General features: G+C 40.8%; 1 protein-coding gene, 1 long non-coding RNA gene, 1 other non-coding gene and 1 pseudogene across 6 annotated transcripts in view; 2 read left to right on the top strand and 2 right to left on the bottom strand.

The window, feature by feature from the left end:
* The window catches only part of LOC131136562 (ras and Rab interactor 2-like), a 58,450-nt gene extending 32,803 nt beyond the window's left edge, over positions 1–25,647 (bottom strand). For 2 of the 3 annotated variants that reach the window (XM_058083556.2, XM_058083566.2), the window contains exons 1-5: positions 25,429–25,647; positions 19,858–19,996; positions 2,377–2,471; positions 1,922–2,120; positions 728–842 (exon numbers count right to left, since the gene is read on the bottom strand). In XM_058083556.2, coding sequence (XP_057939539.2) covers positions 728–842; positions 1,922–2,120; positions 2,377–2,471; positions 19,858–19,926 — 478 coding nt within the window. In that variant the 5' untranslated portion in view covers positions 19,927–19,996; positions 25,429–25,647. The remainder of the gene's footprint in view (positions 1–727; positions 843–1,921; positions 2,121–2,376; positions 2,472–19,857; positions 19,997–25,428) is intronic. The other variant, XM_058083577.2, reaches the window with a different exon arrangement.
* On the bottom strand, positions 5,970–6,164 carry LOC131101715 (small nucleolar RNA U3; annotated as a pseudogene).
* LOC131108656 (uncharacterized) lies at positions 7,427–11,624 on the top strand. 2 transcript variants are annotated; one of them, XR_013628122.1, is made up of 5 exons: positions 7,427–7,479; positions 7,562–7,620; positions 7,878–7,983; positions 10,419–10,546; positions 11,136–11,624. It is a non-coding gene; the product is annotated as an uncharacterized LOC131108656 (long non-coding RNA). The 2 variants fall into 2 exon arrangements; XR_013628121.1 differs by having other exon boundaries at positions 7,438–7,620.
* On the top strand, positions 15,797–16,003 carry LOC131101702 (small nucleolar RNA U3). Its single transcript, XR_009119279.2, has one exon. It is a non-coding gene; the product is annotated as a small nucleolar RNA U3 (small nucleolar RNA).
* Positions 25,648–27,536: the final 1,889 nt, after the last annotated feature.

The raw sequence follows: 27,536 nt of genomic DNA, 5'->3' as shown, positions 1-27,536 counted from the left end.
CTCTTGATGTTGTTCATAAGGGTCTTCTGAATCACTCTTAATCCGTCCCGTCACCTCGGACCGGTTTGCCTTGGTTTGCCTCCTTAGATCACTCAAACCCCTCCACCACGACAAGGTGGTGATTCATGAAGGAGAATAATAAAAAAACAGTTCATTCAAAAATAATAATGCATGTAATATATATTTTATTTTTATTACTTTTTAAAAAAGAAACAAAGAAATCATTTATTTCTTCAAAACACAATACATGTAATGTATTATTATTACAGCATTGTTAATTAAAATTAATCAATTGTAATTTTATCATGCTGTTAATAATTGTAATTAATTGGGGGTTTTTTCTAATCTAGTGTGACGTCACTTCTTGTAGACGTGAGTTTGAGTGAGCCAGGAAGAATACAGTACTTTTGTTTTACTAGTTTTTATGGGTATATATGGAAACCATTGCCTGCTAAATATATTTAGAAAGATTAGTCAATGCAGAGGCGGGGCCTGATTCATTTATTATCACTTAGTGTCATATGAGGTAGAAAAAAAAGTTTCAGTTCTGTTTAGTGCAAAATGCAAGCCCAGCAACTCTAGCTTGGATGGACATTCGGACACAAGTGGAGGAACATCGCACAATCCCTCAAAAACGGTATGAAACGTCTGCATGAAGCGTATGTAGCGTATGCCACCAATAAACAGTTTTTACACTTTGATCTATTTCGTTCCATAAATGACTTACTATACTGGCTTTCTTTGACAGAGAAGTGGCTGATGGAACGTCTCGACTGATCTTCGTTCAGACACACAGAAAGGACCTTCTTCTGCAGAGTCACGGACTTCCTGACCAGGAATACCTGCACCAGGATGCCATGGAAGATGGTACAATTTAGACACCAATCAGAGGAAACTCCATAAAATAGCAAATATGTCAACTAGAGCATTGGTTCTCGCCCTTTTTTAAATGAAATACCCTCTCTTGTCAGTCAAGTACCCCTAACGCATTTTTGTTTCTAAACAAGTCGGATTCAATATTAATGAAGCATTTTTGTAGCTAGAACATGAAAAACCTGCTCATGACTTTCTAAATAAAATCTATACCTTTATTAGAGCCCTGTAGACATGAAATAACACCCCTATAATCACATTGACACTCCCAGTATCCTTTGTTTATACTACATTCCTCAACTGTAATGCGCAGGCTGCAGCATCACTGCAGGAACACAAGAGACGGCCAAGGCTATAAACATTAGCAAGCTAACTAGTTAGGCTCCAATTTATTTCCTGGATAATAAACTTGTGAAAGTGTTTAAAACAGTAGGAAGAAGGACACTTTTTTGTATTCTGTCTCTTTCTACTACAATAAAAGTACCCTATGTATTATGCAAATTGTATGTATTTGTTCGCCTAAATTAAGCATTTTGATGGAAGTAAATAAAATGGAAGTAAAATGAAGTAAAATACAAACATAAGCCTTTCAGAAGAAGAAGATTTTTAGTAGATTCAAAGACTTTGTGATGATATGTAGGATTCTAGACTGGTCACTAGGTGTCAGTAATGTTTACATTGATGAGACGATAGCCACTTCAGGATGTACTGTACAGGACAGGAAGTAGAAAAGCCTGGAAGTGTTTTCTCTTATTTGTCTACTGTATTGGGTAATAGGAGTGTAAGGGTGACTATAAGTGTTATTTAACATCTAGAGGGCTCTAATCATGTTAAAAAAACTTATTTAGAAGATTGTAAAGCGGTTTTCTACGCTCTAACTATGAAAATATTCCATTCATAATAAGGAATCCTACTTGGCGGGCATTCACAGTCGGGTCTGGAAACAATAAACCCCAATAAACAGGGGTTTACTGTATTCAATACAGTGTATTGAGAACCAGTGCTGAACATCTTAAGATTGTTCCTTAAGATTGTGAGCCGCCCTCACCCCGGGTGGCTGTTTGAGCAGGATGTTTGTGGCCTCTTCTTCACTGGTTGCACGCAGCAGCCAAACTGGGTGGGTTTCACTCAGTCTGTCCAACACGCTCATCCTCCTCCGTAGTGAGTCATACCCAAAATCCCTTTCACACCTCGCCCTGCCACATTTGGGAGACTCCAGGTAAATGCCCCTCACCTTGCTCTCCGGTCTGGCAGTGAAAAGAGACGAGTGGTTGAACTTTCACAACACATTAAGATTGATAAATGTTCTTGAAAATGTTTTAAAGCGATATAATAATAAATAATAATACATTTTATTTGCATAGCGCTTTTCAAAATACTCAAAGAGGCTTTACAGTGAAGAAAAATAGAGTTGAGTAAAAAACAGAGTAAAAGATGCATTAAAATACAACATCCATACACTCATTCAGAGCTAAAAACAAGGCTAAAAGCGGGGCCCTTTACCCTTTAACGTCCAATGGGTCCTGGTCCACTGTTGGAGAGGTGGGCACCATCTCCTTCTTCAACTCTCCTATCTCCAGTGCAAATGCATCAATCAGCTGCAAGAGGAGAGAGTGCTAAAATTTGACTGATGAACCAGCATAAAGTAGCGGGCAGGTGGGGCGATAAAGGTGAAAAGTGATAAAGGAAACCAAGAGAATTGTTAAAGTGTTACTCTGACTGTAAGATGGAGACACAGACTGATCAGGCCTGGAACAAGAAGAAGGGTTGGTCAGCCTTCTGTATGAGTGATTTCCCCCAGACAGAAAAGGCAACACAATGTATTGTGCACACTTACATCTAAAGTGTGACAAAGACAACACCTTGTTTCCCTTCAGCTTTGGGGAGGTCAGACATGTATGAGGATTCTGTGTATTCAGTTTAGTCCAAGGGACGGAATTTTCATGGCAGGTGAAAAATGATGCCAAAAGCCGAACCCTAACCGTAACCGTAACCCTAACCCTCGCCCTATTTGCAGTGGAACAATGGTTAGCATAATTCATTTGTTCCAGAAGGTCTGACTGTAATCTACAATTCCCACAAGAAATAATTCATTCATTTTCGACCGCTTATCCTCACGAGTGTTGCGGGGGGTGCTGGAGCCTATCCCAGCTGTCTTCGAGCGAGAGGCGGGGTACACCCTGGACTGGTGGCCAGCCAATCACAGGGCACATATAGACAAACAAACATTCCCACCCACATTCATACCTATGAACAATTTGGAGTGGCCAATTAACCTAGCATGTTTTTGGAATGGGGGAGGAAACCGGAACCCGGAGAAAACCCACACATGCACAAGGACAACATGCAAACACAGAGATGGCTGAGGGTGGGATTGAACTCGGGTCTCCTAGCTGTAAGGTCTGCGCGCCACTCGACCGCCGTGCAGCCCAAGAAATAATGTAAATAACAAAATTAATAAAAAAATTGAAAAAAATGAAAAACGAAAAAAAAGAAAAATAAATACAATTAATTTGCTTCAGAAGGCAAAATTAACACAAAACACTATAGTAAAGACATACTACTAAATGAACATTTAAGGCTACTTTTACCTTCATTGAAGACGTGATTTACGATGTGACTGTTCCCAAAGACACAATGTTGCAGCGAGATCACCCACCACCACCTTCTTGTTTTGACGTAAGTAGTTTCTTGAACTCAGTAGTGCTTCTCTCCTCAATACTGCGACCCATAATGGAGCCAAAGAAAGTTGCAAGTGCCAGCGTTTCGATAAAGAAGGTGAGAAACATGACTGAAATTTTGGGAACAGTAGTCTTCAGTAGAAGTACATTAAATCATCATTTATATGCATTTGGAATTGCTTTATGCATGCAAAGCTAGCATTGTAAAACTATCAAAATGTGTTTTGCATTAACATTTGTCAGGCGCTGATGACATCACAGACGGGCGACATAACCTCCATGTCCGGTTGCCATATAAGAATCTACATGTATTGAAGTAGAGTATTAATAACAAGATGGATGCCATATTACACGCCAACCGAATAATGCTACCGTTGCGGCCGTAACCCGTGTCAAGATCAAACTCAACGCTGAGTCCCGGACATCACCTCCTGTCCACTCTCCCACTCTGCTCCCCAAATCAAAATCAAATCTTCTCCAATGGGAGAACAATATTTATGTCTGTACATTTTATGCAATCATCAGAAGAACATGGATTGGAAATCCTACTGGACTGTATGGTTTGTCTAAGAAAATATGTTACATATCTCGGCCAGTAGAGTGCAGTATTTCCCAAGACATTTCAATATCTTGGCACTAAGGCGTTCCATTAGCCCCTCCTCTCCAGTCCAGTTACAGAGCCCGCCTTGTTAAAGCCTCACACTCTCCCCAGGTTTTTGTCAGGTCAAAACACCATAGTACAACACAAACAAGTGATTGTGAAATCTGCGTAGTACAAACACAGGATGATGTGCTCGCTCACTCAAGTGAAAACAGACACAAGATGTTATGAGAACTAAAAGCCAATTAAACAGCAAAGGAACTTTCTGTGGTCTTTGCATTTAGCAGCGGACTCTGTAGTAGAGGAAATAATCACTATTTCACACCAATATTTCAGGTGATTAATTAGAATGACACAACTACTCATTACTGAATTATTTTTGGAACACTTTTTGGAGGGGGTGGGGAGATGTTTTTTGGGGGGGTTGTTTATGTTCTTTTGATTACTACTGCCTACTTCCTGGGTTTAAATTCCATCAATTTTCTATAGTGAAGCTTTGATGGAAGGAATATGTTCAGAGTGGTTGATGATGTTGGAGAAAGGAACTGTTAGAAACATATGTGTAGACAACTGTTGCTGTTCTTTTTCTGTTTTGTTCAATTGGTTGTTGCCTTATTGTAGTTGGTCTGATATATATGTCAAAAATTATTAACGGTGGTAACTAAATAATTTAATTATGTTATATTTCATTGCGTAATCAACACATGCGCACGAGAGCAAGCACACCTCTGGATCGCAGGAGGGGACAGCCTAGAGCAGGGGTGGGCAAACTTTTTGACTCGCATTGATATGACAAAATTTCCGGGGGGGAGGGGGGCAGACTATATATTTTACACGTAACAGTCCACCTGGTATTATTGTATCTGTAAAATTGTCATGCAATCTGCTATTATTATTTATTATTTTATATTTATATTTAAATATTTTAAAAATAATAAAATATTATAATAATTACAATAAAATTAAAATAATAATTATTATATTATTATTATATAAAATATGCAAATATAACAATATTATATATAATTAATATAATAATTAGCGTTAATATAATAATTATAATAATCATAATAGTTCTAATAATAATTATAATAATCTAATAATCTAATAATAATAATAATTGTTATTATGTGCTTGTGTCCCTTTTTTCAGGAGCACTTTGTAAACAACAGACCATGTCAAAAAACGAAATTGATAAAACCATCAAAAGGTTGGCTCAGGCCATGATGCCAGGTTGTATGTTGAGTTTAAATGAAATACTTTGGAAAGATTGGGCGGGCCGTATTCAAACACTTGGCGGGCCGGAAGTGGCCCCCGGGCCGTAGTTTGCCCACCCCTGGCCTAGAGGATTCATATGTTTCCCCTAAGACAACGTACGGTGCGTGTAACACGAGTGGTCAAAACACCCTATGATGGTGGAGGTGGTGGAGGGGACATTTACATGAGGAGTTTTTCATTTTTCCAAAATAAATATGAATGATGAAAACACAGAATGTAAGTAGGATGAAAAGCAGAAGTATTTATGTTGACCGTTGTTTTCTAATTCAGAAGTTAAGAACTTTAAAATAAAGGCACTTTCCTTTCAAGGACACATAACAGTATTTCAATGAGTTTAAAGAAGGAGACAAGTAGCACTAGTCAATCAGCCAATCACATTCTCACTAATTTCCTTTACATGTGGGACAAGTTAGTTTTAAAAAAGTCTACACCATAGAAGGACTCAGGCATGCTGACACCAAACAGTAAGCACTAAACCAGTGTCCATCAATTTATTAATTCTTTTCACAGACAGTGCTACAGTCACAACAAGTAAAACCATTCTGAACATATGCCTTCCATCAAAGCTTCAGCAAGAATAATCATTAATGACAGAGAACATATGATAGAATCACTATTGTCTGTCAGGTTCATGTTCAGGAAGGAATATCACATCTCATCATCATGGTTAGCGAGACCATACACTTTAGAAACACATTTCTGAAGGCAATGGTCCCTGAAAGTACCATCTTAGCTTCATAACATATGATGACAGGAATTATTCTATGAGACTACTATTTTCACGAAGGGGATGTATGTGTTATTTACAGTGGTAAATGAAAAAGTATCTGAACCTTTTGGAATTTCTCACATTTCTGCATAAAATCACCATCAAATGTGATCTGATCTTTGTCAAAATCACACAGATGAAAAAACAGTGTCTGCTTTAAAACCACTCAAACATTTATAGGCTTTCATATTTTAATGCGGATAGCATGCAAACAATGACAGAAAAGGGAGGGATAAGTAACTGAACCATCACATTTAATATTGTGTGGCCCCCTCTTTGGCAGCAATAACTTCAACCAGACGCTTCCTGTAGCTGCAGATCAGTCTGGCACATCGATCAGGACTAATCTTGGCCCATTCTTCTTTACGAAACTGCTGTAGTTCAGTCAGATTCCTGGGATGTCTGGCATGAATCGCTGTCTTGAGGTCATGTCACAGCATCTCAATGAGTTTCAAGTCTGGACTTTGACTTGTCCACTCCAGAACGTGTATTTTGTTCTTCTGAAACCATTCTGAAGTTGATTTACTTCTGTGTTTTGGATCATTGTCTTGTTGCAGCATCCATCCTCTTTTTAGCCTCAACTGTCTGACGGCCTCAGGTTTTCCTGCAAAACATCCTGATAAACTTTTGAATTCATTTTTCCACTCCTTGGGAGAGAATTAACAGTGCCAAACTCTCTCCATTTGTAGACAACTTCTCTGACTGTCGATTGATGAACATACAGACTTTTAGAGAGGTTTTGTATCCTTTCCCAGCTTTATACAAATCAACAATTCTTGATCGCAGGTCTTCAGACAGGTCTTTTGAGCGAACCATGGTGCACATCAGACAATGCTTCTCATCAAGACAATTCTTACCAAGTGTGTGTTTTATAGTGGGCAGGGCAGCTTTAAGCCACTCATCAGTGACTGGCTTAAATTGTTTGGTAAAAATTGGTTTCAATTGCTCTTTAAGTCTCCTTAGGCAGAGGGTTCAGTTATTTAATCCTCCCCCTTCTGTCATTGTTTGCATGCTATCCTCATTAAAATATGAAAACCTATAAATGTTTGGGTGGTCTTGGGTGGTATTTAAGATGGAAAATAAAGTTATATAAATAATATAAATATTAATTAAATTTACCATGCGTACAATGTTTCGGGGTGCAACGTCATTAGGTCACGTGACGGTGTCTCACCAAGTCACGTGACGGTGCGCCGCCAATCAGTGACGTATATATATAGTCCGGAAGGGACTAAACACCGGTAGCGGTGAGGGACGCATGGAGAGAATCGCTGCAGGTATTTAAAAGTTTTGTTTCGTTGTTGAAGTTTATACATGGGGAAAATGTCTAAACATTTTACACACGTGGTCGGAATATAGGGGCCGTCCACCGACGCAACACTGAACTAAAAAGAGCAGTGTTCGATCCTATGGAATTGGTGAGTGTTGACATGTCATTGCTAAACGGCATTAGCACCCTTTATTAGTACCTTTTGTATGTCAGCCTGCTCAATTGATTAATTAGATTGTAAGATTAATACTAGTTTGATTATAATGAATAATACATAAGTGCAATTATTTATTATAAATGATAATATATTGTACAATTGAAGTTCTGATACGACTTGTATTATATATGTAATTAGAATGTGTGCACATGAATTGACGTCTGCTGGTCCTATTTTACATGGGCCAGGTTTGATGGCAAGCTAGGAACCTTGCATTGAGGCAACACACCTGGAAGCTTGAAGCCCAGATTCACTGATGAGCTGTCACCCACCTGCTCTGCTCTGACCGGGCTGGTAGGAGGCTTTGCAGCCGTCATTTCCCTTTTGTCCCTCTTTGGCCTTCATAAAAACTTCACTCCTTTCCTCCACTCCTGAACCTCTGGACACTTGATTACTGGACCACTGGACTGTCGTATGTTTTGGGACTCTCAGTATGAGATGAATGCGTTTTGTAAATTGAGCTCATTGAAATGTATTTGTAAATTAGTGTTGTGAATTTGTATTGTTCTGGTTTTTCCACTTTATAATATATGGTACCACCACTGCTGCAAATTGTGTGCTCGCCTCTTTTCCATCTCACTCCCAGAGCCGAAATCTGGATTTTTCTGATTCTAGCCTGGATATTACAATTACGATTTAAAGTGTCTAATGTTAAATGTAATAGCTCATTGTACACGCTACAATAACATTAGCATTTTTAATGAAAATGAATTGACCGCAAAAAAAGTAATAATAAGTACATCCCCTTAGGGGCCATCCATAATTTTCAACATTTTCACGAGCGTACAAACCGTACGAGGGGGGGAGGGGGTTAAGACATCAACGTACGCTTTTTTGAAAACCAGAAAATGTCGATGTCTGTATGTTCGAACCGCGGGACGCAGTCAAATTTTAGCGCGAATAGACTGGTCCCCTGTCGTCGTATGCTAGCGCGAGAGCGTACCAGTCCACGCGATACTCCACATAGCGCTGCGTGCTTCGCATTCCAACACAACAATCAGACAATGGCCGACCCCGGAACTGCTGCCATTCATCGCTCACCGAGCAATGCATACGAACAATAAATCAATGTTTACTGCTTTGTGCGTTCGGAAAGAAAGCGGAAGGACGCTGTAGCGGCTGACCAGGCAGCTTGGAAAGGTTCCAAATCGAACAAATCGAGCAGGGCGGATTTGTTCCGGAGTGCCATTGCGAAAATGGAGAAGATCAAAACTAAACCGACCATCCTGAATCTATTCGCCAGCTCTGTGTTTATTTTCTATATTTGTGCATGGACCTGGCTGTGATTGCCATTTTCTGAATTACTCTGTGGTGGTGAATTTGACTTTGTGGACAGTGCAGTAACAATCAATGTGATTTTCACTTCCTGTGATACACTGACTAGACTATAGGTGTGATTGTTAAGCCTTTTCAAAACAGTTGTGGCATCTTTATTGCATACTTCGCATAGAGTTGAGTTCAAGGGTTGTCCATCATTTCAAAGAAAATTTTATCTCCTCAGGCTTTTGGAAACCAGGGGCAACTCTTCTGCTCCTTGAGTAATCATGTGTGTATACAAGAAGTATTCCCTAGTTTAAAAAATCCTGTGGAAAACAGTTGTTGCATCAGGACTTTTCTACATGTATCATTTGATAGAACAATACAAAAAGACCAAATTTGTAATACATTTGTATTTTCTTGAAAGAAAAATACAGTAAACCTCGGATATATCGGATTCAATTGTTCCCACTGGTTTTGTCCGATATATATTAGGGAGGTTTAGAAACCAAACGATAAACGTAAACGCAAACGATAATGACGTCACAGGCTATTGAAAATTGGTTTCTAAACTTCGCTAATAGCAACAGGAAGGCATTTCTACAGATTTGAGAATTTTTTTTTTTTTTCGTTGGACATGCTCATGTACATGTCTGTAATTCATACAAAGATGTTATAATCTTCAGCTTTGGCTGTGAACATGGATCAAAGGCCACGATGCGGCCATCCGATATATGCGAGGGAAATTGGAACGGGACTGGAGATTTTGTCCGAAATAGGCGAAATCCGTTATAAAAAATCCAATATATGCAATGAATTTTTATTGGAAATGCATGACAGAAAAATTGGTTCTTTTTTATCTGTCCGTTGTGAGCGAATTTCCGATATATCCGAGGTTTACTGTACAAAAAAGAGGCATTTGATATAATTTTTTATCTTGTTCATGTTCAATACAATGTTGATGGGAAGTGACTGATTGACCAGAGTCCCAAAATACAGCCAGAGAACACTATTGGATTGGATTGGATATTTTCGAATTTCCTGGCTGTATTGGGTCAGTTGGTCATGGACCTATCAACATTTTTCATTTGGGATTGTACTCTTTTTAGGGGGGGGGGGTTGCTCAAAAGAGTACTGTTTGTACTCTTGTGAAAATTTTGAAAATTATGGATGGCCCCTTAGTGAAAATAGTTGTCTCATAGAAAAATCCTGTCATCGTTTGTTATGAAACTTATACAAACAGGGCAGGAGATTTGTTCGCATTGCGAGTAAGGCCAGCCTGTTTCCGGTGAACGGTGGTCTCTGCCAAGACTGCCCTTTGTCACCGATCCTGTTCACAATTTTCATGGACAGAAAACCTACGCATGCACGGACAGAACATGCAAACTCTACACAAAGATGGCTGAGAGTGGAAAAGTGAAATCAAACATTGGCTCATATTACTGGTAATGACACCCATCATTGTCCTACAGATGCCAGGGGAGAAGTCGCCTTGATGCTGCTACCTGTCCTGCTCTCGCCGCCTGTTTACAAACAGGGCAGAAAATCAGTCCGGGCTGGTATTGAGGAGTCCAAGAGAGCTTTCATTGATGTTAAGCCTGTAAGTAATTTACCTTTGAACAGAAATTAAAATATAAATGAATTGTGAAATAACTCCAGTTGTTCTTTTACACAGTTGGAAAGCAAGTTTCTTTTTCCAAGGAGAGGCAACTTGAAAAGATTGTATTCGTGGAATGTGTGACAGCGTAACGCAGGGGTGGGCAAACTACGGCCCGGGGGCCACATGCGGCCCACCAAGTGTTTGAATCCGGCCCGCCAGTTGCTTTTTCAGTATTTCAACTTTTAACATACAAACTGGCAACATGTCTTATTTAGTCATTTTTTTTAAATGTAAAATTTAGTGACAGTTTGATGTTTAAAGTGCTCCTGAAAAAAGCCACATGAGAACATACAGCTACAATTAGACAAATCATTCAAGGAAAATGTGTGTGTTAAATACATGTTCTGGCCCCCTGGACAATTTTGTTAACTCAATGCGGCCCACGAGTCAAAATATTTGCCCACCCCTGGCGTAACGTCTGGTCATGTTACTCATCTCATGAAGCACTATTCTCACAACTTGTGTAAGTTGTTCCTTCATAGTGATGTGAGATGTACTGATCCCTTTTTTCTTTGAATTCTCATAATAGATCGGAACTAACATGGTGGAGCATTTGGAGCAAGCCAAATCATCCAGGACCTACCCATTTGTGCTGCTGCTTGCAGACGGGATGGTGTGCTGTCAAGCCTTTGCTGTAATCTCAGGCAAGGCTGTTGAAACCGAGACGACTCTTGCAACTGTGGATACCGGTTTTAAAAGTTTTTATGTGTTTGACTTAAACTATCGAATGAGTGTACGACTACCTGGCAATTTTTCTAGAACGTGGTTTTTGAACTCGAGGGGACTGTTTCCCCAGCTGTAAAGTTCCAGAAAACCCAGTTACTTTCTTGCGAGTAGACTGCCCTTCCCATCTCTCTCCTCTCCCTCTTGTTCTTTCAAAGGTCATTCTTCAATACTTTTTGTTAGTAAAATTGTAAGCTAAAGTTTTGGAGCTTTTAGAGCAGACAATTTATGGAAATGTTCTGTGAGTTTTTATATTTTTGTGTTCTGTAAATGTTGAATTTTAATAAATATTTATTGTTACATTATTGGTGTGAGAATATATGTAATCAAGAAATAATAAGTATCATTATAATATTAAAGTAATAATTGTATATTAGCAACCCGACTTGCTGGGTTTAAAGAACCCAGCAGTGTAGTAATATGAACCCTGAACCCTGACCTTGGTTTGTATGAACAACCCAATTGTTGTATTAAGGGAACCAACCCAATTTGTTGGGTTACATTAACCCAGCATGTGTTCGCTCCAATATTTAACCAGTGTTGGCTTGGGAAAATACCCAAATTGGTTTGTTTTTAACCCACCATTTTTAAGAGTATGTACTCAAAACCAATAGGCAGCGACAGATGCATATGTAATATACACACTACATCCCTAAAAATAATTTGTACATACTGATCATTACATCTACAGTGAAGAAAATAAGTATTTGAACACCCTGCTATTTTGCTATTTCTCCCACTTAGAAATCATGGAGGGGTCTGAAATTTTCATCGTAGGTGCATGTCCACTGTGAGAGAGATAAACTAAAAAGAAAAATCCAGAAATCACAATGCATGATTTTTTAACAATTTATTTGTGTGATACAGCTGCAAATAAGTATTTGAACACCTGTGTATCATCTAGAATTCTGACCCTGAAAGACCTGTTAGTCTGCCCATTAGAAGTCCACCTGCACTCCATGTATCATCCTGAATCAGATGCACCTGTTTGAGGTCGTTAGCTGCATAAAGACACCTGTCCACCCCATACAATCAGTAAGACTTTAACTTGTAACATGGCGAAGACCAAAGAGCTGTCCAAAGACACCAGAGACAAAATTGTACACCTCCACAAGGCTGGAAAGGGCTACGGAGCAATTACCAAGCAGCTTGGTGAAAAAAGGTCCACTGTTGGAGCTATCATTAGAAAATGGAAGAAGCTAAACATGACGGTCAATCTCAATCGGAGTGGAGCCCCATGCAAGATATCACCTCGTGGGGTCTCAATGATTCTAAGAAAGGTGAGGAATCAGCCCAGAACTACACGACAGGACTTGGTCAATGACCTGAAAAGAGCTGGGACCACCGTTTCCAAGGTTACTGTAGGTAATACACTAAGACGTCATGATGTGAAATCATGCATGGCACGAAAGGTTCCCCTGCTTAAACCAGCACATGTCAAGGCCCGTCTTAAGTTTGCATATGACCATTTGGATGATACAGAGGAGTCATGGGAGAAAGTTTTATGGTCAGATGAGACCAAAATAGAACTTTTTGGTCATAATTCCAATAAGCGTGTTTGGAGGAAGAAGAATGAAGAGTACAATCCGAAGAACACCATCCCTACTGTGAAGCATGGGGGTGGTAGCATCATGCTTTGGGGGTGTTTTTCTGCACATGGGACAGGACGAGTGCACTGCATTAAAGAGAGGATGACTGGGGCCGTGTATTGTGAGATTTTGGGGAACAACCTCCTTCCCTCTGTCAGAGCATTGAAGATGGGTCGTGGCTGGGTCTTCCAACACGACAACGACCCGAAGCACACAGCCAGGAAAACCAAGGAGTGGCTCCGTAAGAAGCATATCAAGGTTCTAGCATGGCCCAGCCAGTCTCCAGACCTGAACCCAATCGAAAATCTTTGGAGGGAGCTCAAACTCCGTGTTTCTCAGCGACAGCCCAGAAACCTGACTGATCTAGAGAAGATCTGTGTGGAGGAGTGGGCCAAGATCCCTCCTGCAGTGTGTGCAAACCTGGTGAAAAACTACAGGAAACGTTTGACCTCTGTAATAGCAAACAAAGGCTACTGTACCAAATATTAACATTCATTTTCTCAGGTGTTCAAATACTTATTAGCAGCTGTATCACACAAATACATTGTTAAAAAATCATGCATTGTGATTTCTGGATTTTTCTTTTTAGTTTATCTCTCTCACAGTGGACATGCACCTACGATGAAAATTTCAGACCCCTCCATGATTTCTAAGTGGGAGAAATAGCAAAATAGCAGGGTGTTCAAATACTTATTTTCTTCACTGTATGCAGGCGGCAGACTGAATACATCTGAGACTGAAAATTGACTTGCGGATGATACCACTGCTTTTTGTTCCGGAGGGAGGACAGACAAAATCATTGGAAAGGTCACAGAAGAAATGGTCACACTAAAAAGATGGTTTGATGATAATAGATTGTCCTTGAACCTAAGTGTCAGGTCCAAGCACCTTGACAATGAAAAAGAAGAAAGAAGGCAACAGTTATCAACAAAGAGACGTACTCGGCATACTCCACCTCTAACCGCTCTCCTCGCGAGTAAAATTGATAACTGTTACCTTCTTTCTTCCTTTTCATTGTCAAGGTGCTTGGACCTGACATTTCCTTGGTCCTTTGAGCCGGCTGCCAAGATACCTGAGGATTCCAGCTGAGGAAACAACAACTAGAAAAACCGTGGCCACGGCATACAGACCCTTTCGGGACTAGCTTTCGCCTCGACGGTTGACGGCATACCTCGAAGAAAGAAGACAACAGTAGGTGAGTGACGCGTCAAGAGAAGGATGGCAGAGTCCTATGCATTTAAATTCCATGTAACTGAGGGAGGGCGGAGTCCGAGAAATTCCGTAGAGAACAGGACGGCTGAGTCCTCTGCATTTAAATTCTGTGTATAAAGCCTTGTGAATACTAGTCAATGGCAAGTAACTGATGGACGGCGGAGTCCGAGAAATTCCGTAAAGAGAAGGACGCCAGAGTCCTATGCATTTAAATTCCGAGTAACTGATGGACGGCGGAGTCCGAGAAATTCCGTAAAGGAGAGGACGGCGCAGTCCTATGCGCATTTAAATTCCGTTTGTGTGAATGAGTGTGTGAATGGAGAGTGAGTCTCACTGGAGATCACTCTCATATTAAAGCAGTGGGATTGCAAGTGGTGACTTGTTGTGGAAGAACAGGCAAGAATTCTCCGCTACCCTCTCACCAGGGTAGAAGCTTCAGATTTTACCACAGCAAGGCACAACCTCACTGACAACAAATTAGCCCAGTTATTAGAATTCCCTACGAATTACCATCATAACTGGGACAGATAAAGAAAAGGGAAGTAAAAGTTAAAATAAAAATAAAAAAAATGTGGAAAAAAGATGAAAACAAAATAATAAATAGGATGGAAATAAAAAGAGAAAGAGAAAGGTTAACGAGGGGAGAGAGAAAAAGCTAAGACTTATGCATTAATGAGGCCCATCTTAGATCTAACACATGTCCAGTAACATACCACCAATAACTAGCATACGTCTTCCCTGATACTTGATGTCCGTTTGGACATCCTTTCAACGATGATATGGGTATTTGAAGTTCAGTGGTCGTATTCGGAGCTATGGTCATACATATGGAGTTGTTTAATTATCCAAGGTGTTTGTACGACCGTATTTACATTTCGTTTGATTTTTTCTTACGTGGTATTCAGTGGTCCAAATAGCAATTTTGTAATCAATCCTATTCCTACCAGAAACATGGGTAAAAACCATACTCCCACTCAGTATTTCATTCCAATAAACATTTCTGCAGAAGTCTTAGGTCGCCCTCCTCTACTGGGATTGGTGTCTTGGAAGGCTTCACTGACCGTCAGGTGTTTTCAGACTCTAAATGTCTGCACCCACCTTGCTGTCAGACTTTTGCTCACTTTTCCCGTCGGGACTGTCTGCAGAAAGGATCTTTTTACAATGGGTCATATGTAACCATGTCATTCTCTCAGCTATTTTTAACACTGTCAGTGTTGCCAATAAGACCTAATATAGACCTTCCCACTTTAGTGAATGCCAATGCTTCTTTTTGATGCGCCTGATGAGCACCCAATCTCCTGGTTGGACTAACTCACTTTCCTGCTGTGAAACAGAAGGAGTCAGGTGATACAAAAATTAGGAACTATGTTCCATATTAATCTTGCAGTCTTGGCTTCACAACAAATGATGACAGGAATTATTCTATGAGACTACTATTTTCACTTAAGGGCTGTATGTGTTATTTATTTTTTTGCCATGAATTTCTCTAATAATCGCTCAAGAAAATGTTGCTCATTAGCATTAGATTAGCATAACTTTAGCATAACATTAGCATTTCCAATGAAAATGAATTAATGACCGCAAAAATAAAGCAATAATAAGTACATCCCCTTAGTGAAAATAGTAGTCTCATAGAATAATTCCTGTCATCATTTGTTATGAAACTAAGACTGTACTTTCAGGGATCATTTCTATAGTTATTGCCTTGAGAAATGTGTTTCTAAAGTGTATGGTCTCGCTAGCCCTAATGATGAAGTGTGATATTCCTTCCTGAACATGAACCTGACAGACAATAATGATTCTATCATATGTTGTCTGTCATTGATGACTGTTCTTTGCTTTGCTTTGCTTTGCTGGAAAGAATCAGAGTGGTTGATGATGTTGGAGAAAAGAACTGTTAGAAACAAATCTGTAATAATAATGCTTTTCTTTGTGTTGTTCTCCTGTTGATGCCTTAACATAGTTTTAGATATTTACTTTTTAAAAGACTTTTCCTTGTTACTTTAGCACACATCAACTGATTGCATTATTTCTTGAATTTGCTCATTTCTGTGCATTTTTTGAGTTATTTACTGAATCCATTCTACAGTTTGATTCCACATACTGAAAAGCTATTGGCTTTTTAACCTTGTCCTCACATAGACGTGTTTCAAATTTAGTTCTTCCCTGAGAACGTCTTCTACTGCTTATCCTCACGAGGTTCGCGGGGGTGCTGGAGCCTATCCCAGCTGTCTTCGGGTGAGACGCGGGGTTCACCCTGGACTGGTAGCCAGCCAATCACAGAGCACATAGAGACATACAACCATTCCCACCCACATTCATACCTATGGACAATTTGGAGTGGCCAATTAACCTAGCATGTTTTTGGAATGGGGGCGGAAACCGGAACCCAGAGAAAAGCCACACATGCACGGGGAGAACATGCAAACTCCACACAGAGATGCCAAGCGGAGATTCGAACCCAGGTCCTGATTTTGTGGCCTATGTGCTAACCACACAGTCATGGCAATAAATTGCTCATTCCTAAATATTTTGCCTTTACTCTTTCTTTTTCAAGCTCTCCTACCTCCTACCTCCTTAATTGCCAACAGGGCAAAATGTAAATGTAAGTGTTGTGCAACTCTGACTTTGCCAAGCGTGTGTGTATCAACGAGGGTGAGTGTGTGTATTGTGAAGACTTCTATGACAAGCAGTTGCTTCCCAAGGTTAGTGTGTACAAAAAATAAATAGGTGCTTGAACATACCACCATTTGTGTGGACATGGCCTCAGGAATGGATGCAATCATGAGATACAGTAAGTGAGATAACATGGACTCCATCTGCATATACACGTCCTGTATATGTCTACTGTTGCTGAGAAAAATATGTGCCCTGCTCATCATGAACGCAAGACTCCAGTTCACAGGCCTTAAATAATACGAAGGAACAGTACTTATCATGTTCATTAAGTCTGTTCCATTAAGACTTGTATAAATGCTAAGTGATTTTCAGCATGGTTCCAGCGATTATGGCCGTGGATCCAGTCAGAGAGATGATATGTGTCTGGTCCAGACTAAACACACACTGAGGGCTTCCACAGGGCGGGTGAGGATGGAAAAAGCTGCAAAGTCAATTAAAAGCCTCACAGCATTCACTTTGACTTACATCACTGCCACTTTCCTCTCTTGGATTTTTCTTTCTGCCTGGAACATTTGCAGACGTTAACAACTTCCACCGATGCCCACGATGATGCAGACCAATCATTATTCTTAAAGAGCAAAATCTATAAAGAGAAACTATCCATCCATTCATCTATTTTCTGTGCCGCTTATCCTGACTAGGGTCGTGAGGGTGTGCTGGAGCCTGTCACAGCTTATGTTCGGCAAGAGGCAGGGGCTGGGGGTGTGTGAAGAAACTACTAACTGGACAAAGCATAATGGATGCCAACTAGTGGGGAGGCTGTGCTATGTGGTAAATGCTAGCCTGACGTTGAACAGTTTTATTATGCCATGCCATCTTTAGTGATACTACAACAACAATGAACTTTCCCAATGCTAAAGTGTGCATTATTATGTCTATTATATTAGGTAATGTAATAAGTGTAAAGATGCCTTAGGGTTGTTATTTCATGTCTAAAGTGCTCTAATAATGTTAACAACCATATTTACAGAGTTATAAACAAGCTTTCTATGCCATTTATTCATGAAACTGGAATCCTTTTTTTTTTGTCCCGTCCAGCCATTGGGGCAGATAGTATTGTTGATCTAAATGCCCTTACATGCTAAACAGATTTGCTCTGTGTCAGGACCCAGGACAGCCCAAGGGAGGTAGCGCCAACCGCGCCCATAGGTCAAGCCCCAGCGTCACCTGTCAGCTATGCAGACCAGACCAAAACATCCTGCAGCAGGGAACCCCGAGCGAGCCGCCACGCCCCAGCAGCCAGCGGGCCAATCACAGGGGTAAGCAGAAGGCTCTCCGATCCAGCCCGCCACGCCTGTGTGTGTAATGATGGTATTGTGTAGATTGTGCAATTAAAAATAGGCCTGTGTGTGGTGTATATCTGTGTATGGAGTAATTAAAAATGGAGGAAAGATGATGGTGGGTCCCATGCCTGCCCAGACCCCCCCCCAGAGTGTCTAAGGTGCGGTTAAAATTGAAGGGTGACCAAGCCAGAGGAATGCCAAGGACAAATGGGCATCCTCAAGGAAACCCCTCACCCCCGGCACAACCAATTGCAGATCACCCACCGAGGTCCTACATGTGAGGTGGTGCAGTGCAGCAGGGACGACCGGGGCCCACACACGCCCACCCCGCACTACCGACCAACCGAGCGGTGCAAGCCAGCACAGCACCGCCTGGAGCAAGCCATGGGCTGCAGGACCAGCCACAGGCCCCACCCAGCCCATCCGGCCACCCCTCGAAGGGGGGCCCACCAGAGATTGTTCCAGCTACGCCACCCCCAGACCACCAGAAGCCGCGGACAAACCACGCGCCCCGAGGCAGCTCCCACACCGCCAGAACAGCATTGACCGCGCCCCGGCGACACTTCCATCACCATGGCAGCCCAGGGAGTGACACCACAGAGACCGCAGGAGAACCGGCACCCGCATGAGGCAGAGCACAACCACGAGACCGCCACAAGACCGGAGACAGAGGGGGCCAGCCTGACATCGGCAATTAGCAGGGGTCGCCCGTGAGCCACCGGCCAGACCTGCCCCCAAACCCTTGATCAAGGCTCCCCCACGACCCAGAGCCCACCACCCCGCCCCCAAGCAAGCCCCCCGCCAATCCCGGCCAGCGCTGCACAGAGCACCACTCCAACTACCACCCACCCCGGTGCCCGCACACCCACAGCCAGACCCAACATCCACCCGCCCAACATCCACCACAACTGAAAGGGAGAGCAGGCAACCCCCCACCTCAGCACCGCACCTCCCCCATCCAGAGCCCAAGCTGCACAACAAAGACCCCACCTCTCACCCCCCCGGGGAAACAGCCGCAGCCAGAGTGGGACGATAACACACGGTCCCCATATATCACCCATGCCTTCCAAAAGTAATTAAAATAAAGTAATTGATAATAATAATAATAATAATAATAATAATAATAATAATAATAATAATAATGTTGGTTCCTGCCTCCCCACTCATTGAGACTTAAGTCAAGCGGGGTCGGGCCCAGGCAGTGCGGTGGGCTGGTCCATATTTCATAAGCTGAAAGCTAAACATTATCCAGCAGGCTTGCCAAGGTAGGGTGACCAAGTGTTCTCTTTCCATGTCCTGTTTTTGTCCCCAAAAGGAATGAAAATGTCCTGGTTGAGCGACATTAGGGCACTCTGCTACATGCCATGTACATAATCCCTGAGAGGCTACCGCATGGGAGGCTTTTTGCTATAGTGTTGCCAAACAGCTGCAAAAAGCCAAACAAAAACCTAACCATATGCATTGGTGAGTTAATCTTGTGATGCTTGCCAAGTTGAAGATTGGGGACGTCATGCACAGCGGCGGTTCAAATTTCCAAGTTCTTGCAAATCGTCAGGCCACATTTTTCCAGAAATATTGATTCCATTCCAAAACTTAACAAGCATCTGACCTCAGGTTCCTGTGTCGTTCCATGCCCTAAATGCAACATATTGAATTTGTGTCTTTGGTTACAGATAGTACTGTTGGTGAAGTACAATCTTCGTCTTCTGTACACCTGACCTCCAAATGACCTCCTTTGTTGTCCATCCCTTTTCTCTGTCCTTACCTTGAAGAAGCTGCTGCTCCTGTTCATCAGACCACTTCGAGGAGTCTCTCTTGGCATGCAGGAAGCCATTTTGTCTTCCTTTTGATGTGGTCTGAGTCCGCCGTATGACCGCTTGTGAGTTTACATAAAGGCCAGAGTTCTGGAAGTGGAAAACACACAAATCAGTGCACACACAGACATTTCCACTTTTGCTAGTTTTAAGGTCTCTCTCTGTATCATCTTTCTCCGTTGCCTTTTGCAGACTTTGCTGCCTCAACCTGTCCTGCCTTCTTCTTGCAACCTCTGAATTCATCCTTTTCCTTCTGATTGCAGGTTTCTTTTGGGTCATTCTCATGGTTGTACACTCCACATTTTTCTACTTCCCATTCTGTTTTCATGACCTGATTTGTAATTGTTTTTCCACTTAGGTGAGCATCACTTCCTGCACAGCTGCCTTTCTTTCCCAATCGTCCTTCCAAAACATGTTAGCGCTCCACTTGATATTGAGCAAGAACTTCCTGGCCTTCAATAAATCTTTCATTCAAACTGCCCATCCTCTCATCGATTAGACTTGAAAGATGTGACATTTTCTCCAAACAGGCAGACTGAGATGACAGCAGATTCCTGCTTTCCTGGACGACGACTGGTAAATAACTACATAAGCCCATTAATGGAAAACTCAACGTTTTGGGGGGATATATTGCCCATCATCCGCAATCGTTAAGTGAGACATGAACACATACAGTGGTGTGAAAAAGTGGTTGCACCCCCAAAGCTAATAAGTGGTTGGGCCGCCCTAAGCAGCAACAACTGCAATCAAGTGTTTGTGATAATTTGCAATTAGTCTCTTCCAGCTGTGGAGGAATGTTGGCCCACTCATCTTTGCAGAATTGTTGTCATTCAGCCACATTGGAGGTTTTTCCAGCATGAAGCCTTTGGAGGTCATGCCACAGCATCTCAATAGGATTCAGGTCAGGAATTGGACTAGGCCACTCCAAAGTCTTCATTTGGTTTCTCTTCAGCCATTCAGAGATGGACTTGCTGGGTCTTATGGATCATTGTCCTGCTGATGGCCGACCATTCTCACATTATGTATGAGTAGTTATTACGGCATGGTAAGATTCCCTCTATTTATATCTTATTTCTCCTTTAAAACTATTGTGTATTATCAAAAAGACTAAAGTCAAGCACGGCTTAATTGGCTGCCAACAAAAGCAAAAAGAGAGCAAGATTGTGTAAATGTGTTTAAGACATGTACACTGCAGTGGCCCTCGCCCGGGAATTTCATTGGGTCAAGACTGAAGATAAACACTGTGTATAAAAGCAACTGTATAGTAAGTACTTTGTACTGAAATCCTATATAAGGGGTGTGTAAGGGGTGCAAAAATACACACACACACACACACTCTTTTTTAAATGTATGAGTCAGCTTTAATGAGGATGCATTTTTCTTTTAGTTGAAGTGAATTCCACTATTATTATCGTTATTGTGCCCCCAAACTTGGAGATGATGACTATGTGTCACCAGCAATTTGAAATGCTGAACCACAATATTTTACACAGAATGTTCCCTGTACTGTTCCCAGTACATTCCCTGAGGTTCTGTTTTGTTTGGATGAAGGTTTAGATGTTTTAACTTGGGCCGTGCCCTCCTCCCCCATCTCTTTCTCTCTAGCCAGGCTGAAATCATTAGGTCAGTCCACCCCTTCCTGCCAGAAGAGAAAACCTCTCTGAACCAGAGAGAAAAAAAGGTCACCCCATAATGTGCATTTCTCACTAAAGTGTGAACTTGTAAAATATGCATGTACCGTGTTGCCAGTACTGCTGATTGTTTTTTCGGACAAATGTTATTAAACGGGCTGCATGGTGACCGAGTGGTTAGTGCGCAGGCCACACAGCTGGGAGACTGGAGCCGAACCCGGGTTCAATTCCCCACTCAGGCACCTCTGTGTGGAGTTTCCATGTTCATAGAACGTGAGTGTGAACGCCTACATGGCTAGAGCTGAACTAACTTGTTTTGATATCGCCACAATCATGTCAAATGCGAACTGCATCAAATGTGATTCATTTCAACCAATAAGGAACCTGACTAAAAAATTAGATTTCAGTAGAAATTGTGTGGGAATGTGAATGCTGAAGCTGAACTGATGAGAGAACCAGCAACCATGAGATTGGGAGATGATTGCATGCCACCGTGCACAAAATAAGCAGAATGTTACGTGTACCGTGTTACCGATTGGGGCGACATTGAAATTGTCCATTCATTCAAAGGAAAATAGTGAATAATAAAAAATGTGGGATTTCAACAAAAGTCATGAGAGACAGCCAACAATCCCAGCCATTTGTCAAAAGTCAGTACCGGCCATTTTGACTGATCTTTCAAGGCACACAGATTATTGTGTTGTATGGCTATACTGTATAAAAATGGAACATACCAAGAGAAGGATTAGACTCCTGATTTTCATCTGAACAAACGACCCTTTTCCTTTCTTTAGTAATCAGCAGGAAGTTTCAAGAAAATATCAGTTCCCGACTAGAAAAGTGAGAAAACAGCTTTTTGTGTAAAGACACATTCCAAGACTTTGTCTTTGACAGAAATATTTTTTGCTTTTGAGACATAAACAAATATACCAACATTAACAACAAAAAAATTTTGGTTAAACATCAAAATAACATTTGATAACAATTTCTAAATAACTATTCATTTTGTTATTTACTTGCACTTATTTCATTTATTTACAATTTTTCCATTTGGATCAGAATTATGCACGTGCGTGTGCGCACATGCGTTAAAATTTCCCTACAATGCATAACCTTCTGGACGCTACACTCCTTCCTGGCACACATGTTTCCACATCATCTCTGCCAGGCTCTTATCAAATGCACTTCTGCCATCTGGTGGCTGCCTTTATGACTTAAAAGTGCTCTGAAGCCAAATGCATTTGTGGGGAGTTGCGTCATCACCTCTTTTAGCCTCTCGAGCAAAAATCATACAAGACGTATAAATACCTTGTTGGGATCAGGCATTCAGGTTTAGAAAAATTTATAAACTTGTCTTTGGTATTGAACGAGTTCATGAGCTGGAACGATTTTGGAATGGTTTAAAGTCTGCGATTGGGAGGGTGAGGATGAACGGAATACAAAATGGATGGATGGTTTTAAGCAGCTGAAAAGGGTGGTACTAGTACGGGGACAAAAATGTGAAAATGGAAACTGATTGTTCTTTCATTTTCTACCGCTTATCCTTACGAGGGTTGCGGGGCTGTTGGAGCCTATCCCAGCTGCACTGGTGGCCAGCCAATCACAGGGCACATATAGACAAACAACCATTCCCACCCACATTCATACCTATGGACAATTTGGAGTGGCCAATTAACGTAGCATGTTTTTGGAATGGGGGAGGAAACCGGAGTCCCCGGAGAAAATGGAAGAACGTGCAAACTCCACACAGAGATGCCATAGGGTGGAATCAAACTCAGGTCTGCTAGCTGTGTGGCCTACGCGCAAAACTCCCAGCAGCTTTAGACTGATTGTTAAAATGTTGAATGATTACCGTGATCATGTTACACTGTTACACCCCTAATATACACACATCCACATGCATGGACACAGACATACTGGTCCAATTCAAGCGACAGTGTCCTTTAAGAGTGCAGCCATGTGTTCTTTATGCACACACACACAACATTTAGATGCCAAGATTGTCCAACAGATACTTTGACAGTACTACATACAGGATGTGAGTGTGGACCACAGAGCAGAATGTGGTGAGCGTTTCTGACCGACTTTCAGCTGAACTGGCTAGTCCATGTTGTTTTGGTTAGACAGGAAAGGCATTTTGATTGGGTGGTATTTGACTCTGAACAGATGTTTTTTTCTTCAACAACAAATACAGTCAGCCTTCCCTACATCTCTGTAAAATGTTGTAATATACAGCAGATACACAAATTTTACTATAGTTGAAAGTCTGCTCAGAGAAAAGATAATATCAGTGAATGGATATTATCTTCCATTATATTCTCTTCCATAACAGTGAACTGGTTGACTCTTCTATCGGTCAAATGGAATTAAGACACAGGACCACAGTCCAGGCTAGCTAGCTATTTGCTGAACATTACAATATGAGGCACATTAGACACCAAGAACGTAGAACATAGATATTAATCTGTTGCATCATGATTTGTGATAGTGACAGCTGTGCAAAGTTTGTTTTTAATGGTTGTTATTGCAGTAGTTCCCGTTACACAACACTATAGAAGTGGGCACCTCACAGAAAAGCAAAATTGGCCTTCTTAAGAGATTCCAGTGGAGCTTAAATGACAAATCAGCTCATTTATTCCAATCGCTGACAAAGAAGGGGCCGGGGGTGGGGAGTCCTGACAGGACCCGACAGGGCTGAAACGCTTGGCAAGTTGACATGTTGGTGGTGGAGTGGAATGGAAAGGGAGCAGCTGGGGCATGCCAATACCGCCGCACACTGTACTTTCCAAAAGTCAACAGCACAATTACTTTGGTGGCACAAGAAAGCTCACCCATGCTGACCAAACTGAAATACAGCAATCCCTCACTAGTTCACGCTTGACATTTGGCCGGGTTTCCAAAAGGGTTTCCAAAAGTACATGAACCCATTCACTAGCAAAGACGTAGTTACATGTTTTTAAAAATGTTTTTAAAGGCTGAGGACATTTTAATGCATGGGCACACACATGTGCACGCTTTTGAACGCACATAGTTCAGTTGCAACTTTGCTGGTTTTCGCCCTTTTCTAGTTGGGAACTGATATTTGCCTGAAACTTACCTGTGTTACCTACATATGTTCTATGTTTCATCTTACATTATCATTCATTAGTGGTGAGTAGCAATACATTTTATACTTTAAATGTGTTTATAAATGTGTGAGCCTTAAACCTGGATAGCGTCAAAAGTGAACAATGGCAATTGAAGAGAGAAAAGGGAAGGTTCTGGAGCTGAATCTAAACTAATAATTGTGTTTTTATTGCAAACGTTGATCTGAAATCGGAGAATGCTATCATCAAGCTTCAAGGAGGGTCAAACACACTGTAAAAACACTCTAGAGTAGACCAAGATATGTGAAATTGTTAGATAGATTTCAACAATGATTATTGTTAGTGTGATATTTTGTAACGTACAACATTTTCAACATGTTTCAGGTTTAATTTTCTTGTATAATACTTTTTCCCTGTGGGCCAACAAAAATCAAACTGGGTGCTGCAATTTGACATCATTATCCTCCACTGGATTAAAAACTAAATAGGATGGTTATGCTTTTTCAGTTTCATCAAATAGGGAATTTGACTTTTTCTTTTGTCATCTGGCCATAAATAAGAGTTGTTTTACAACATAAAACTGTCACTTTTCAATGGATGCTGCTGCACGTCATGAGCTAAATCCTAGAATCACACTAGCAAATATTCATCTTTCTACATGATACACCATGTGAAAGCAACAACAGTAAACATTGTGAGTTTATACTGTGACATCACATTAAACAAAATACACTTTGGACTCCATCACACTTTTGGCATAAATGTTGCCGACAGGTAAAATTGTGTCCAAAAAAGTGTCCCTCACCTTTAAAGCGGTCTTTAAACGTCGAATGTTGTCCTGTGTGTCTTCGTTTCATGAAAACAATGGACGTCTCGGAACTTCAGCAGTTCACACTCCTGTTTACACAACTTGCATATTTTCCAGTAGGCTTCCTCACCCAAGTGTGTATTTGTGTTGTTTGTCAGTGATAGTAAGTAAGTGTTGTAAGTGTTGCTTGCTGATTGACGACTGTGGGTTTTTACGTCTTTTTGCACACAAAGAAAAAGTGACGTATACGTGCGTGATTTTTTTTTTTTTACTTATTAAAGCCTTAGTGCGGTTCTTGTATTGTCCTCTTCTGACTTCTGGTGGCGAAAGATGGTAACACTAGTGTAGTCGAGGTAGTCAAGGAAAATTGAGATGGAGCACATGATGTTTCACTCATTTATTTTCTACCGCTTATCCTCACCAGGGTCGCGGGGGTGCTGGAGCCTATCCCAGCTGTCTTCGGACGAGAGGCGGGGTACACCCTGGACTGGTGGCCAGCCAATCACAGGGCACATATAGACAATTTGGAATCGCCAATTAACCTAGCATGGTGTTTTGGAATGTGGGAGGAAACCGGAGTACCAGAAGAAAACCCACGCATGCACGGGGAGAAGATGGCCACACAGAGATGGCCGAGGGTGGAATTGAACTCGTGTCTCCTAGCTGTGAGGCCCTGCAGCCACAACATGACGTATTTCCCTTAAAATACTACTAATGGACGCCAGCGATGTTACTTGCTTAACACCACAAATGTCCATTGAATTGAACAACATATTGGAGCGCCGCGTGCTTTGCGGCACCGTTTATGTAAATAGCTCTTCAGTTGCTAGTTTAAAGTCACATAGTTGTTATTGTTCAACTCAACCAGTAAGCGTGTAGTATGTTTTATTTATCTGTTGCATTGCTATGTGATGTTTTTAGGTTTTCTTGTTGTCGCACCATCACTGAGACTGCTATGCTGAGCGATTATATATGGTGGAATCTTGCAGTCTGTGTTGTTGTTGAATGTGAGCTTACCTTTACCCGCACTAAGAAAAAAAGAAAAAGCAATAAATAAAAAAAAGGGTTTGCCTGTCATAGGACTCTTGAGTGCCACAATATATTAATTCAAAATCTATGTTATGACAATTTTTTGTTGTAAATCAGTGTAGGACAATGTGACTCTTGACCAGAAAATCCAACTTTTACTCTTCTGGAACGGAAATTTGGGCGCCGGTCGGCAGGCATGCAAAACTCGGCACACCCGACGTCATCAAACATGACTTATCAACTTAACTCAAACTCAACTCAATCAATCGAACTGTGAGAAAACGTCACGCTTAGTTTGCATAGCTAAAATCCCGATAGCAATATTTAGCTCATTTTAAATTCATAAACTCAAGAAATATAGATTACGGTTATTAAGAATTGTACGAGTTGACACCCAATTAAAGCATGATGAAATGGGTTTAAAACAAACTTTAATGTAATGAAAAGCTTTCGGAAATTAGCTAGTTTACCGACACACAACCATTTTGGAGAATTCAAGCAATGTTGATATTGTTCTGTAGAATTGCACTTTTATGTTCCTGTGATTATTCTTATCATATTTATAATTCTAATTATAAAAATATAATATAAAATAAAATATAAATAAAAAAATAATAAATAAATAAATAAATATCATATAAAAATATAAATAATTTATAATTATTATTGTAATAAAATACACATAAATATACAATTATTATATTTGTAATATAATTAAATTAAAAAATAATTAAATAAATAAGAATAATTAAAATATACATTAAAAAAACATTTTGGAGAAGACATATTGGAAAAGTCACATGACCAAACCCCCCAATTTAGGTCATTGAGGATTTTTTTGAGTTTGAAACTGTGAAGGACACGTTTCAGTACATTTGAAGTGGGTTCTTACTCATTTTAGAGCAATGGTATTTTGCATTTTGTTTTGTTTACTTTTTTTTTTTTTAATAGTTTTAAAAAAAAAACACCTGCTTAGAAATGACAGCCTTGCTCTTTTAAAGTCAAGTTTGAAACATTTATTTTTATTCATTTCAAAATTATGAAGTCATACCTCCTGCATGGAATTTCAAATGACC

The sequence above is a fragment of the Doryrhamphus excisus genome, linkage group LG9, assembly GCF_037039965.1.
Source record: "Doryrhamphus excisus strain RoL-2023G ecotype Guam linkage group LG9, RoL_Dexc_Guam_v1.1, whole genome shotgun sequence".
NCBI classification, from domain to species: Eukaryota; Metazoa; Chordata; class Actinopteri; order Syngnathiformes; family Syngnathidae; genus Doryrhamphus; species Doryrhamphus excisus.
Note: the sequence above shows the minus strand (reverse complement) of the source record. Positions and strands in the feature narration are given on the sequence as shown.